Here is a 12,145-nt window from a genome sequence, read left to right on the forward strand (position 1 = left end):
TCTCCGCGCTCTTGCCCATCTGTGCGCAGAGCCTCGTTCCGGGGCGCCTGGAGCCCAGCGGGCATTGACGTCAAGCGGCGGCGAAGCGCTGCCTACAGACGGTTGACCCGGACCCTCCTCCACACCCCCTTCCTTCATCGCCCCCTCCTTCTTCCCTGCGCCCAGGCTCAGGCTCGCTATAAAAGGCGGGAGCGCGGGTTGCCCGCGTAGCGCCGGATTTCAGCACCATGGAGAGCCCCCGCCTGCGGCTGCTGCCCCTCCTGGCTGCCGCCCTGCTGTTGCTGCTGCCTCTGCTGGGCACCCTAGCCCAGGAGGACGCCGAGCTCCAGCCGCGAGCCCTGGACATCTACTCCGCCGTGGAGGACGCCTCCCACGAGAAGCAGCTGGTCTGTATCCCCCCCGCCCCAGACTCCCCTGGGCTGCCGCGAGGTTCCTTCCTTTGGGCGCGTCCTTCCTCTCTCCCTGCCTCCCCACCCCCATTCCTAAGTCAGGGCCCGGGGAGGTGGGCACAGATTCCCGGCTCCCGCTGTTACCCACGGGCTCCGGACAGTCTGTAGAGCGAATCCCTGATCCCGGCCCCTCGGAGCAACAGGAGTCTCCGAGGCTCCTGGACCTGCGGTCAGTTCGTGGGACAGCGCTCGCTGAGTTTCCACCCCTTGAACATCCCTCTCTGTGGAGAGCAGGGGAGGGGTGTGTGTGGCTCCGAGGTTCCTTATAACTAGGGCTGGAAGAGAGCACCGGGGCTGGGCGCACAGCCAAGGCGGCAACTTGGGGCTCTGCGGGCGCTGTGTTGCAGATCGAAGCGCTGCAGGAAGTTCTGAAGAAGCTCAAGAGTAAACGTATTCCGATTTATGAGAAGAAGTATGGCCAAGTCCCCATGGTAAGGCTTTGGGGTCACCCCTCCCCATGCTTTTCCAAGAGGAAATACACCACCTGGAGTCTTTTACACAACCTTCTCTCCAGGGTGTGGCTAATAATTCAGATAATGGGTTTGCAGCCTTCTGCGGGCTCCCCTTTGTTTCCACCGTCAGCCCTTGCCCCTTGGTCTCTAAGGTTAAAGAGTAGATCGGCCGTTTCGGAGGGTTGAACAGCTTGTACCAGGAATCAGCCCTTGGGTTTCCGTGGAAAGCAGTATTTCCTAAAAATGTGCTTTTTTCACCTCACGAAGAATTCTCTGAGTTGGAAGAGCCCTTAAATCCAGTCAGTGCTTGTTCCTCTAATTTTCTTCCTGCCTTCCGGACCACTGCCAGCTTGTTAAACATCTAAGTTCTCGGGTCAGAAATCTTGATTCAGGTCTGGTCACCTTCCTTGAAGAACACACACACACACACACACACACACACACACACACACTTTAATCTTTCTTCTTGGGGTGAGGAGGTGAACACAGGGAGCGGGGGTTGTGAGAATATATAGGTCTATTGTTTATCTCTTATATAAAAAGGTCTTGTTGATTTTTATTTTCTTTTGGATGAGCAATTAAAGGAGCCAGGAAATGTAACTTCCCCACAAAAGGTAGAAGAAAGTAAGAGGGGTTCAATAATTTAAATTTCTTTCTTTTTATGTTCTCTCACTGAAATTATAAGCACAAGGCTCTCCTCGTTTCAGGCCTGACTATACTTAGACCCATGGTGATGGTGGTAGGGTTCATCTGTCTCTCCCATGAGGCAGACTTTGTGTTGATGGGGAGACATGGGCATGCTTGTGCAGGATGACGACACATTGTGTTGTTCGCAGTGTGACGCGGGAGAGCAGTGCGCCGTGCGAAAAGGAGCTAGGATCGGGAAGCTGTGCGACTGTCCCCGAGGAACCTCCTGCAATTCCTTCCTCCTGAAGTGCTTATGAGGCGTCCACCCTTCTCCATAAGTCCCCCTGCCCCCACTTTCCCCAGAGGACCATACCTTCATCCCCGGAGTTTGGCTTTAGCAACAAAGTTTGCATCTCCCTCTGAGGAAAAGGGGGCTCTTTTCCTGCTGTTTCCAAATAAAAGAACACATTAGGTGTTACTGTGTGAAGGGTAATGCCTTGTATGCTGTTGATACGTGTGCAAAGTATTCTATTCCTATTTTATCTGTCTGACAAGCTTTTCAAAGCTTTTTCAAATAAAAAGCTTTTACTTTTTATTTAAGTAAAGAAGGAGAACTTCACTTTGAAAATTGTATTTTTGTAGGTGGCATGACAGGATGAAAATTAGATCAGGTAAATCTGGTAGATGACATCACAACCTGGAAAATAAATCACCCCAAGCATCACAAATTGAAGCATGTACAAATTATACATAATAAAGCGTTTTTCATAATTGCTCATAGTGCTTTGTTGTTTCTGCATAAGTAATTTCAACAGGAATGGTGGCATTAATCATGCTGTTGTTTTCAAGGAGAAATATTTTTAAAATAGCAGTCTATTGGGAAAATGGCACTGCGGCTCCAAGGAGTTTTCATCATTAATTAGGAGTTTGCCACTCAAGCTTTTGTACACAATTTTTCCTTGATTGCAGTGGTGTGGGGTGTGTGTGTGTGTGTGTGTGAGAGAGAGAGAGAGAGAGAGAGGGAGGAAATAAAATGAAGATGGTTGGAGTTGAGTTGATATATTTTGTTTATTAAACGCTTTCGCTAGAATACTTAATTTTAACAGGGAGACCAATACAAGAGAAATTGTCTCATACTTTAGCCACATTAAAAGCAATTTGAAAAATTAGGACTTTTGTTTTGACACCTCTTTATTAGAAGATATGCATTGGTTAAAAAAAAAAAAGGTGGGCTCTTTGGGAGTTGTTGTTTGTCCAAAGGAAGGTAAATAGCTATTTCAGGTACCCTAAGGATGTGAGACACAATCATTCGCACTGTTTAATACACCATCTTGGAAATATTCTCACTTCAGAGGAATAACAGTCATTTCAGTAAATAGTTTTGAGGGGAACAAGTGAAAATTAATGGGGGCAGTTTCAACTCAAGAAATACAAAAATCTTAAATGTAAAGTTTTAGAGTCTTAAAATGTTTCTGAGTGCTTACCCGAGGTCACGTTTCTGGGGGTTTAAGCCAAACTAAGTAACATTTAGGTAGAAGCATCATGAGAGGAACAGATGCTTTTTCCTAATGCAAACTCAGGAGGCACCTGCATAGTAGTAGAATTTAAAAATAAAGTCCCTCCACTGATTCTTGGGGACCTAGAGTATGCTGTTAAAAAATATTTTCATACACAACTGCCTTTTGCGGTGTTCTTATTGTTACTGTTATCATGGCTGGTCTTCCTAATAATCTTGCAAGATACTGTTATCAGTCCTCTGCCCCCACCCCAGAGGAGAAAACAGACACCAAGAGAGGAGACAGAACTAGCTCAAGTTACCCAATCCTAAATCATGACTTCAGCTCTAATTTCTCTGACTCCAAAGATTTGTCTTTTCTCTCCATGTCACTCCAGAACAGGCTGTATGGACTCCCAAATTCCCCAGAAGCTCTTCTTTCTTTAGTAGAAATTAGCTCATTGGGATGCCAATGTATTTTGGGAGGGTCACACTTCCATTTGAATTCCAGGCTTTAGTTGTGATTGAAATGTGTTGCATTTTCATCTTTAAAAACTGAGAAGAGTTATTTAATAGTTTCATAGTCCACTGCTTTTCCAGAAAGCATTTCAGTTGAAATTCTATCTTTCTTCTCGAGTACCTTCACTCTTCCCATTCGTGTCAGTCCTACATAAATAAGATGAGGAAATTGCTTTAATCCTTGGTTAGTGCACAGATAGGACCCTCAGGGAAAACACTTAGAACTGCTTCCTATTTCACCCTGGAATGTTTCACCCAAAAGCAAGAAGTGTTGGAGGAATTTGTAGTTCAAAGAAAAGAATAAGAATGTTGCTCTAACCCCCTTTAACTTGCCCCCTCACCCCTACCCCTACTATGTCATCCCTCCTTTCTTGTTTAATACAATTAAAGGGTATGGACTTATGGGGGATTGATGATGGAGAATCTGTGGGCTCGGTATGAAAAGGCTTTTTCCAAAAATTTTGTGTAGGTGCCCAGATTTTAAGTTCATAGTGCTAGTAACATTTTTACATTAACAATGGCAACATTGAATCTCAAGTGTCTTGTTAGAAGTAACTTTGCCTTTTCATTTTATCAGTATTAGAGCTCCTCTTCCAATAGAATGTCTTAGTATGTTTAATGATTGAAGGTCCCTTTGGTAGAGGACAAGAATATTAAAGATCAAGAAAGTTTAAATGAGAAAAGTTGTCGCCCATATGGAGGCTTCCATGTGTGTGCCTTAGAGACCTTTTGAGATTGGCTGAAAGATCAGGGGTCTGAAAGTTGACAAGCTGCTCGATCTAAAGATCTGGGGAATAATATTACAAGGCATAGGAATGGAGCAGTGTTTCTCACAGGGGCCTGGAGATGATGTGTGAAAGTTCCTGGAGGACTTTTCTCAATTGCATACAAACATTCCCCTTCCCATGATGATTACTGATATTATACCCCTCACCCTATGCCAGAATCTGGAGGGCTGTGAGGGATACATAGTCTACCTGTGTACCTGTACCCTCTCCCAATCCTGAAAATGGCACATCTGACTCTAGGTATTGACAAAGATTCTTTGCTTGACCAAACTTTAGTCAGCTTCCTGAACCTTGTCCTAGACCCGTCTGTGTGCTTCCTTGTAAAATACAGTATTAGCAAGAACCCTGCTAAGTCAGTTTATCAAGAACTCCCCACCCTGGACATCTGATCACTCTCCAAATATGATCAAGTTCCTTACCCTCCACCACCCCCGAGGTGATGTCTGTTCACCCTGGCCCACCTTCAGCAAAGATCCTGTTAGATCAGTTTAGCCAGGATCTCCCCTTTTACCTCTTAATAACTTTCCCTTCATAGACACCCCAACCCTGTCCCTTGGCCATAAATTACTACTTGTCCATGCTGTATTTGGAATTGAGCCCTGTTCTATACTGAGGTCTCTTTTCCATTATTGTGACAGTCCTGAATAAAATCTGTTTTTATGGCTTTAACTACTGTCTAGCTATAGTTTTTCTTTGACAGTCTGAAGTGTAGTTAAGGAAGGGGGTTTAGGATTGTTTAGCTTAAATAAGATCCTCAGGTGGTTCTGCTAAGCTTCCTGTTCTAGAACCACTGCAATGCTGAGCTAGCTTTTAATATAATTCATTCATTCCACACTTTTTTGAGTACCTTCCATGTGCTAGGTACTGAAAACATAATGGTAAGTAAGATAGACATAATTCCTGTTCTCATAGAGTTTATAGTCTAGTGCTTGATAGTCTAGTGGTGAGAAAAATTAATAAGAAACAAACAAATAAAAATTGCAAGCCATGAGAAATTCTATGAAGGACATTGTGGTATCAAATGAGTGGTCAGGAAAGGTGATATATGAGCTGAGAGTTGAAGGATAAGGAGCCAGTCATGTCAAAGACAGAGTGGTTGGAGTACTCTGCCACAAGGGCTTCAGGCAGAGGGTTTGACATGTTCCAAGGCAGGATAGATGTTGACATGCTTGAGGAACTGAGAGAAGACCAAGGACTCTTAGCAGATGAATGCCCCACGAGGAGAGGCACAAGTGGCTACCCCTGTGAACAGTTCTTTGGGCCCCCTTGGGTGTACACAGTTGCCTTAATCAGGTGCCAGGTGAAATTAACAGATGTTCATAGGTTAGGAATTTCTCACGGGAAAGTAGGACTGAGAATAAGGAGGGTGGTTGTCCTGGCATCAACTTTTAATCATCTTTGTCTCAGTGATGGATGAATATAATTCTCTCTTGCCTGGCTAATGTGTGTTTATGGTTTATTTCCTTTACCTTCCTAAGTGTGGGTGTGCTTTTTTTCAGGGTATCTAGTTTTGAGGGTCTATCAGCAAAATTTTTTTGGCTTGAAAATAGTGTATGTAAATATTTCTAGCTGGTGTTCCCTGCACTATTGAGAAGAGGAATCAGAAGAAAGGAAGAGGTTACAAATTTAGAAGAAAGAGGAGATAATTGATGAAGCAAGGCTCTTGTCAGGGATGAGGGGATGGGATTCAGAGCCAAGAAAAAGATTAGTTTGAAGGAGGAGTGGGAAGGTGGGAGAACATGATGTGCACGGATGCAGGTGAATTTGTAGGTGTGTTGGCAGGAAGTTGGGGTGGTTATTTATGGCTTCTGTTTTCTGAGGGAAGTAGGATGTAAAGTCATTCTGCTGAGGAGAAGAAGCAACTTGTCCATTCAATAATTATATATACACCATATAGAAATTGATGATAGCCAGTGTGGAACCTAGAAAAATGGCATAGATGAACCGGTTTGCAGGGTAGAAATTGAGACACAGATGTAGAGAACAAACGTATGGACACCAAGGGGGGCAAGCGGGGAGGGGTGGGTGGGTGGTGTGATGAATTGGGAGATTGGGATTGACATGTATACACTAATATGTATAAAATGGGTAACTAATAAGAACCTGCTGTATAAAAAAATAAATAAAATAAACTTCAAAAATTCAAAAAAAAAAAAAAAGAAATTGATGATAGCCAGGTCTCTGCCATAAAGTGAGAGTTTCACCATAAGACATGATACATCTAATACTAGACAGAGAGAAAAATCAATTTAGAAGGCACAAGAGGTGAGTTATCAAGGCTTGCAGACAAAGTGGTATTTGAATGTTCTTTGAAGAGTGTGTAATATTTCAAAGGGTGAAGATTGGGAAAACTTGTTTAAGGTGTGAGAAGTAGTGTGAATGAAAGTACACAGGGAAAAGAGAATGCAGTTAGAAATAACTTGAGCACTGGGTCCATGTGGTGTAAAATGATGAAGGAGAAAAGTTTGGCTCAGATTGTGGGGTAAGGGGCCAAGGCTTTATTCCTGGTAGCAGAATGATATGATCAGGGCTGTGTTTTAGGAAGCTCTCTGATAGCACACTAATGGAGGGACCAGAGAGGGAGACATGGGCACAGAAAGGACAGGCGGGAGGATATTGCAGTAGTCCAGAAAAGAAGTGATGAGGGCCTGGATGGATAAGAGCAGTAAGGATGGACAAGAGTGACAAAGAAGACATCGTTCAGGAAAAGTCTGAAGCGGTGGTTTCCCAAAACTCTTCTGTTTGTAATGGTGTTTTATTTCATCTTCTATGGTAAAGTGGTGTGGAAGTTGGGATACCAAAGCTAGATATATCCAATTTCTAACTGTTTTAATTCAAAGTTTAGCATACTTGCGTTTAAAAAGTCAGCTTTGTTTGGGTATAATTTATATACAATAAAATTCATCCTTTTGAAATGTACATTCTCTATAAAATGTTCTTTCTTTTATGAAATGATAGTGGAAATAGATGGTTGTTTTCCTGATGTTTCCATTAACAAAACAAAATTTGGGATCTCTATTTTCAGATGCCAGAATTTGGGGGGAAATTTGACTGGTCTAGAAAATCTGGAAATCTGGAAGCCATTGAACTCCTGGAGACTTGTGAAATGAGGAATCTGAAAGGCTGGGAGGATGGTAGATGCCAGAGAAAGGAGACATGGGGAGAGATGCTTGCAGTGGAGAGAGAGGACTGAGGTTTTGAATCTCTAAGGAACCTGGAGCTTCTCTAGGTTTGCTCTAGGTTCCAGTTCAGGTGTGGTTTCACCAGAATGCAGGTAAGGGCAGGGCAGCTCTGCAGTGGAAGCAGGAAGCCTGGTTTCTAGTCATGGCTCTGCCACTCGTTACCTGTGTAGCCTTGCAGGGATTCGGACAGGCTGACATCTAAGATTCCCCTTCCAGGTGAGGTATTTGGAGACTGAATTCTACTTTATTTGATCATATCTAATATTCTATGTTTGAGCAACTGGGAAATAAAGCAAATATGCCTCGGTCCAAATTGGTTTTGACTTTATTTGAACTACAGGCTTTAACAAGAAAGATTAAACCTAAAATCACCTCAATTTAAGTTTGGATTTTAAAATAACTAATAATTTTCTTCGTATAGGTTTTAGAATTTTTTCAAGTTTTAGATTTATTATTTGGTATCTTTTTGTTGCAAGTATGTATGCTTTTTAATTCTATCATGTTTCATAACTGGTTTATTGGTATATAGGAATGTTACATATCATGTATAAACATGAGCTCCTATAATGTTTCTGAACTTTCCCATTAGTTAGTTTTAAATATTTTTTATATATTCTCTTGAATTTTCTATGTAGACAATCATGTTATCTGAAAATAAAGATAGTTTTCGCTTCCTTTCTAATTCTTATCCTTTTCTTACTGTTTTATTACATTGACTGGGTCTGTCAGTGTAATGTCAATGGTATAGAGGTGACAGCAGGCATTCTTATTTATGCTTGATTTCAGCGACAGTGTTTCTTAAGTTTAACAGAAAATGTGTGTGTGTGTGTATTAAAAAATATATATACCCTTTCTTAGACTGAGGAAGTTTACTTTTATTCCTGGTTTGATAAGTTTTTTTTTTTTTCAAAAATAAATGAGTATTGAGTTTCAAAGAATTTTTTCTGCATTTATTGAAATAATCATTTTATCTTACTTAATCTATTAATATTTTACTTGACCTTTTAATAATCTGACTTAATCTACATCCTAGAGAAGTAGTCAGCCTCTAGCAGACTCCATGGATACATGCTAGTGGTTGAGCAATCAATCTTGGTGGAGTTCTAAGGTGGAAAGATCAGGACTGGAGTCTAAGATTCCTCCATGTCCTACAGCCATAGCCCTTGATCCTGCCAGGTGAGAGGCTAATACTTCTCACAGCCTGAGGGCCTGGATCCCTTTCTGAGAGGCTGCAATCTGATTCTTCTATGCCCTGGGCGGGCAGTGGGGGACCACATACCTGCTCCTGCTCTTGTCCCCATCACAAATTTCTCCCAACAATGCTTTTCTAGACTTGCTGTTTTTGCTGCCGGTCCTTCACCTTGTCTGCTTGACATGGTGAATTTATTGATAGATTTTCTAATTTATTGATAGCTTTTCTTCTTTCAGTTTACCTCCATCTCCAGGTTTTCCTCTCCTGTCACTGCTACTCCTACAACTATTCCTTTTCCTGACTCCTCACGGCAGCTCTATTGGGTTGTGTAGTAGAATCTTAAACTCATAACTGGTACCTTCTAGTCTCTTTTAAAATAATCTAGTATTTTATATCCAGGTTTTTAACATTTAAATTTTTCTATATTTTTACCTTAGGAGTAATATGTTAACCTTTGCATTAAACTACCCAACCAGTAGCAACACTTTTCTTGACTTAATTCTAAGTTTTATTGGTATTGCTCATCATTGATTCTTCTTAACGTTGTCGCAATTTTTGAGTTCTTTATTCCAATTCATGGGAATCTTTCTTCGAGCACCTTTCTGGGGACTGGGTACTTGGGTATTGTGTTTCTGAATCCTCGCATACTTGAATTTGTGTTTATTTTGCTTTTTCAAAAAACATAGTTTTTATTAATTGATGTAGAAGTGTCCTGTCATGCTGTTGGTCTATCATTTCCTGGCATTGGGGTAAGGGAAGTCTTTCACTGTAATTGTCATTTTTTTGTTGTTGTTGGAGTGTTGTCTCTCCCTCAGTATCTGAGTAGAGATTATTTCCTATACTTGCACTTCAGAAATATCACTCAGGGTATCTTGGGGTAGGTCTGTCTCCGTAATCTCGCCTGAATCTTGTTGAGCCCCTTCAATGGAAAGATTCTAGATTTTCTTTGGTTAAGTGAAAGATATTTTTCTCATTTCTTTGATTATTGTTTCTCTGCTGTATGTTTAGTTCTCTTGCTGGGATTCTTTTATATAAGCATAGAATCTCTTATATCTGCTGTGTGTTTAGTTCTCTTTCTGGGATTCTTTTACATAAATATAGAATCTCTTATATCTATGTTTATGTGAACTATATCTTTTCTCCTTTTTACCTTGATCTTTTCCCTCTGAGTCCTGGGGAAAATTTTTGAGGTGGTTCTCTAATTCATAATTTGTTTTTTTAAAAAATTTATTTATTATTGGCTGTGTTGGATCTTCGTTGTTGCATGTGGGTTTTGTCTAGTTGCGGCGAGCGGGGGCTACTCTTCGTTGTGGTACGCGGGCTTCTCATCGCAGTGGCTTCTCTTTTTGTGGAGCACTGGCTCTAGGCATGCAGACTTTAGTAGTTGCAGCACACGGGCTCAGTAATTGTGGCTCGTGGGCTCTAGAGCACAGGCTCAGTAGTTGTGGTGCACGGACTTAGTTGCTCCACGGCATGTGGGATCTTCCCAGACCAGGGCTCGAACCTGTGTCCCCTGCATTGGCAGGCAGATTCTTAACCACTGCACCACCAGGGAAACCCCATAATTTGGTTTTATTCAGTAACTCATCTTCTGTTCACTAGATCAGTCCCCACAAAGGAAATTTCCTCAAACTCCCTTTTCTTGTGGTTCTGATGTAAAAAGCAAATACTCCTGAAAGATGCAGACCACTCATTTACTCATGCTTATGTTAGGGTGGGTTTTCCACAGCCTCTTTTTTGGTGACGGCAGAAAGACTGAGGTATCAGGGCCCCATAGGGAGACACTGGGACTAGCTTTATCAGCTTCACACTTTGCTAAAGCCTGGCTGGAGATCTCAAAGGCTCAGCACACACCCCCAAAGGGAAAAAGAGTACCAAGGGCTCCAAGATGGCATGTGGGAGTGGCACCTCTCATTCTTCAAATCACATCATGATGGGAGGAGTGGTTTTCTTAACCACATGCAATATGGAAAGAACTTTTTGTTTTTATTTTGCACTTAGTAAGGGTTGGGGGAGAGAGAGGGAGAGACAGAGAGTGAGAACGCTTGTGTGCTGTGTTGGGGAAGGGTTGAAGAAGAAGTCGTTTGGAAAAGGAATCTATAGGAAGAACATAAATATATGTCTCATGAACATTTATCTAGCTATTTGCTGTATGTTTATGTATATTAGAAACCTTTCTTCCTGCTCTCCAATGAATTCTTCAGTAAATTCTTTGTTTCTCAAAGTAACAATTGATGTGGTTTCATTGAAAAAAATGCTTATCAATATTTCTTTCCTTTAGCCAATGGCTAGCGTGGTAAGATAGCTATATCCATTCATTCATCCCTTTACTCATTATTCAACAAACATGTTTTAATTGTAGCATAGTTGATTTACAATATTATGTTAGTTTCAGGTATACAACATAGTGATTCAATATTTTATAGATTATACTCCATTTAAAGTTACTGCAAAATATTGGCTATATTTCCCTGTGCTGTACAATATATCCTTGTTGCTTATTTATTTTATACATAGTAGTTTGTATTTCTTAATCCCTACCCCTATCTTTCCCCTCCCCCCATCGTGCCCTTCCCCCCTTTCCTCTCCCTCCTGGGAACCCCTAGTTCTCTATACCTGTGAGTCTGTTTCAACAAACATTTTAAAAAAAAATTTATTTATTTACTTTTGGCTGCTTTGGTTCTTTGTTGCTGCATGTGGCTTTCTCTAGTTGCAGTGAGCGGGGGCCGCTCTTCCTTGCGGTGCGTGGGCTTCTCATTGCCGTGGCTCCTCTTGTTGTGGAGCACGGGCTCCAGGCACACAGGCTTCAGTAGTTGTGGCACGTGGGCTCAGTAGTTGTGGCTCGCGGGCTCTAGAGCGCAGGCTCAGTAGTTGTGGCACACGGGCTTAGCTGCTCCGCGGCAAGTGGGATCTTCCCGGACCAGGGCTCGAACCCGTGTCCCCTGCATTGGCAGGCAGATTTGTAACCACTGTGCCACCAGGGAAGTCCTCAACAAACATTTTTGAGCACCTACTCTGTGTCAGGCACTGTGATAGGCTCCAGGATAGAGCAGAGAAGAAAACAGTCAAGTTGCCACCCTCAAGGAGCTTATGCTTTTATGTAATAGAAGGCCCTGTTTAAGAGGGACCCATGCAGGTGGACGTAGGGAGGAAGAAAGATTCCTGCCATGGCATTGAATCCCTCTCCCCTGAGAATTTGTCCTGATAATCTTTCTTTTACCTGTTCCTACATGGTTCTCTTCCCTGTCATTTTCCCAGGTTGCCTGGAATTCCTTTTGTCTGTGTATCTCAGCTCCTGACATTTGTTTCCAACCCGTTGGCTCTGATAACCCTCTTTGAAACACTCTTCAGCTACACTTTGGCACTGATTTCCTAAGGCAGTTCTCAGTTTTACTCTCTGGGCCCCAATATCTGTGGTTGCTGTAAAAGACCCACTACTCC

General features: G+C 42.2%; 1 protein-coding gene across 1 annotated transcript; it reads left to right on the forward strand.

Annotated features, from left to right (window-relative positions):
* Positions 1-227: 227 nt before the first annotated feature.
* Positions 228-1,845, forward strand: CARTPT (CART prepropeptide). Its single transcript, XM_059919341.1, has 3 exons — positions 228-386; positions 797-880; positions 1,738-1,845. Exons 1-3 carry the CDS (start codon positions 228-230, stop codon positions 1,843-1,845), a joined length of 351 nt encoding a protein of 116 aa, XP_059775324.1.
* Positions 1,846-12,145: the final 10,300 nt, after the last annotated feature.

The sequence above is a fragment of the Balaenoptera ricei genome, chromosome 3, assembly GCF_028023285.1.
Source record: "Balaenoptera ricei isolate mBalRic1 chromosome 3, mBalRic1.hap2, whole genome shotgun sequence".
Lineage (NCBI taxonomy): Eukaryota > Metazoa > Chordata > Mammalia > Artiodactyla > Balaenopteridae > Balaenoptera > Balaenoptera ricei.